Source organism: Penaeus monodon, chromosome 27 (assembly GCF_015228065.2).
Source record: "Penaeus monodon isolate SGIC_2016 chromosome 27, NSTDA_Pmon_1, whole genome shotgun sequence".
In the NCBI taxonomy this organism is placed as follows: Eukaryota; Metazoa; Arthropoda; class Malacostraca; order Decapoda; family Penaeidae; genus Penaeus; species Penaeus monodon.
In genome coordinates this window covers 2781078-2783130 of record NC_051412.1, presented here as the reverse complement: position 1 = coordinate 2783130, position 2053 = coordinate 2781078, and the positions used below count along the sequence as shown (strand labels likewise).

The window sequence follows — 2053 nt, the reverse complement described above, 5'->3', positions numbered from 1 at the left end:
CTTGTCACAAAGTTGATAGCACAAAGAATCTTAAGAACATTTAATAATGAATTCTTTTATGCACCCAAACAAATCCATGAACATAAATCTACAATGCACTTGATGAGTCAAGCAAACTATAATGTTAATAACACTACAGACATTTATCTTATTCACCAATGCAAACTAGTACCTGATGCGGAGAGCGAAGTTCCGGAGGAGCCTTAGCAAACAGGAAATGCAGGATGACTGAGAAGGGAATGACATCCCCAATGCTGGGCGAAGCGCTGATGTGGTCTGTTGTCTGGAACAGCAGAGGTCGGAAGGTCCTCACAATGCGGTATGGCTTGCCCAGCTCTGATGGACGGCTGCATAGAGGGTTGATGGCCAGTTCCATCTGGGAGATAAGACAGTGTGAACACAAACACTGTGCCCCCTCCTAACACCCTCACTGACATTAAAACTATGAACTATGCACAATAATGAAGTAAGAATGAAAGTATTTACAGGTGAGGAGAAATCTCATTTGGGAATTACAAAAAGGACCCTTGCTATATGATTAATCACCCCATACATATATGTGCTTAATCTTTACAGTGTACTGCAATAATAAAAAACCTCTAAACATTGTGGAAATGCTTCTACCTAGTTGTGGATCCAAGATCATACAAAGGGGGGGGGGGTAAGTGGATATTCATATTTTTTAATCCAGTCTGAGCTAAATCAATCAAACACAGCCCTTCAAAAACTGGCAGGCTGCTTTCTACGGTTAATTGGAGGGAGGGAGGACATATTTCAGGTACTGTTTGGCAAGCACCTTCCACCTATACCCCTGAAATCCACACCTATCCCCCCTCCCTTTGTAAACCTTTTCCTCTCTGAACCAAAAATATAAATGCCTCATGACATACAGTAAGTATAAAATAGAATGAATATATAAATTTACTCATTTCCCCATATCCTTTATAGCCCCTTGTCTCTCTGAACCAAGCACATGAGCATCTCTTAGCATTGTTCCCACTTACTTTTTATATGAATAAATTTACCAAGTGCAAAGAAAAAGAAAAACTTATCACATATGGAACCACATACCCGTTTTACCCCCTTCCCCCTGTACCCCATTAACAATGTGACATCTCACAAATGCATCACAAGGCTACCACAGAAAAACATATCCACATATATTTGTATATAGGTATATGTATACAGTGATGTGATTCTGATGAGATTGGAAGAATGAGTAGACAAAAGTCAGTAAATAAATATATTCAAATCAAATTTAAAAAGGAGTGAAGTGTGTACAATTACAGTACACAATAGGGAAAACAAGTTACATTAGTCAAGAAGTTTATTAAAAGTAAATCAATGAATAGCAACAAAGATATACATAACCTCAATCAGTCATAATATAAATATTAAACCATCCTACAAAGTCTAGATACCAAAGTGCTTACAAACCTGGGCAAAGTCTGCTGCTAGTCGCAGTTTTCCACCGTCTCCTATTGGACGCAACAGACTTGCATGACGTACAAATAATTCTAGGCATCTGCACGCTAGCATATGCACACTGCAAAAAACATTATTTACATTTAATTATTACATACGAGGAGCTGAGTTAAAATGAATGTAAATAAAAAGAAATATAACAACTTGAATTAGCATCAAGACATAAATCCAAGAACCTGTGCTTACTTTTCCTTTATAATTGCTGACGGCTGGTAAATAGCAACGTAATCTGTTGCTACTCGGTTGATAAATCCCTGGAGCTCTTTCATGTAGAGTGAACACTGGGAGTCACTGCCACCTGTATCTCCTCTATAAGAGAATAGCAATAAAATCATGATCATTCTGCATGAACTGTTGGAGCAAGTGACTGTAATAAATAAAAATACAGATACTAATAGTACAGAAAATAATCATCTACACATTGAAGCAAACACACTGAAGAACTCACCCAGAAAAGTCCTCATTATGCATTGTTAGGATGATGGCTTCCACTGCTTGTGTAATGGAGAGGAAGAGGGGCTGCACTGCAGATGCCATGAGAGCATCTATGGGTGGAAGGGCCTAAGAA

The 2053-nt window shown here is 38.4% G+C and overlaps 1 protein-coding gene across 1 annotated transcript in view; it reads right to left on the bottom strand.

The window, feature by feature from the left end:
• Positions 1 to 2053, bottom strand: part of LOC119590544 (conserved oligomeric Golgi complex subunit 5-like) — a gene marked incomplete in the record, with an annotated part of 11598 nt that overhangs the window by 1180 nt on the left and 8365 nt on the right. The window contains 4 exon segments of the mRNA XM_037939200.1: positions 173 to 376; positions 1438 to 1546; positions 1672 to 1794; positions 1934 to 2046. Of these exon segments, the coding sequence (XP_037795128.1) occupies positions 173 to 376; positions 1438 to 1546; positions 1672 to 1794; positions 1934 to 2046 (549 nt within the window).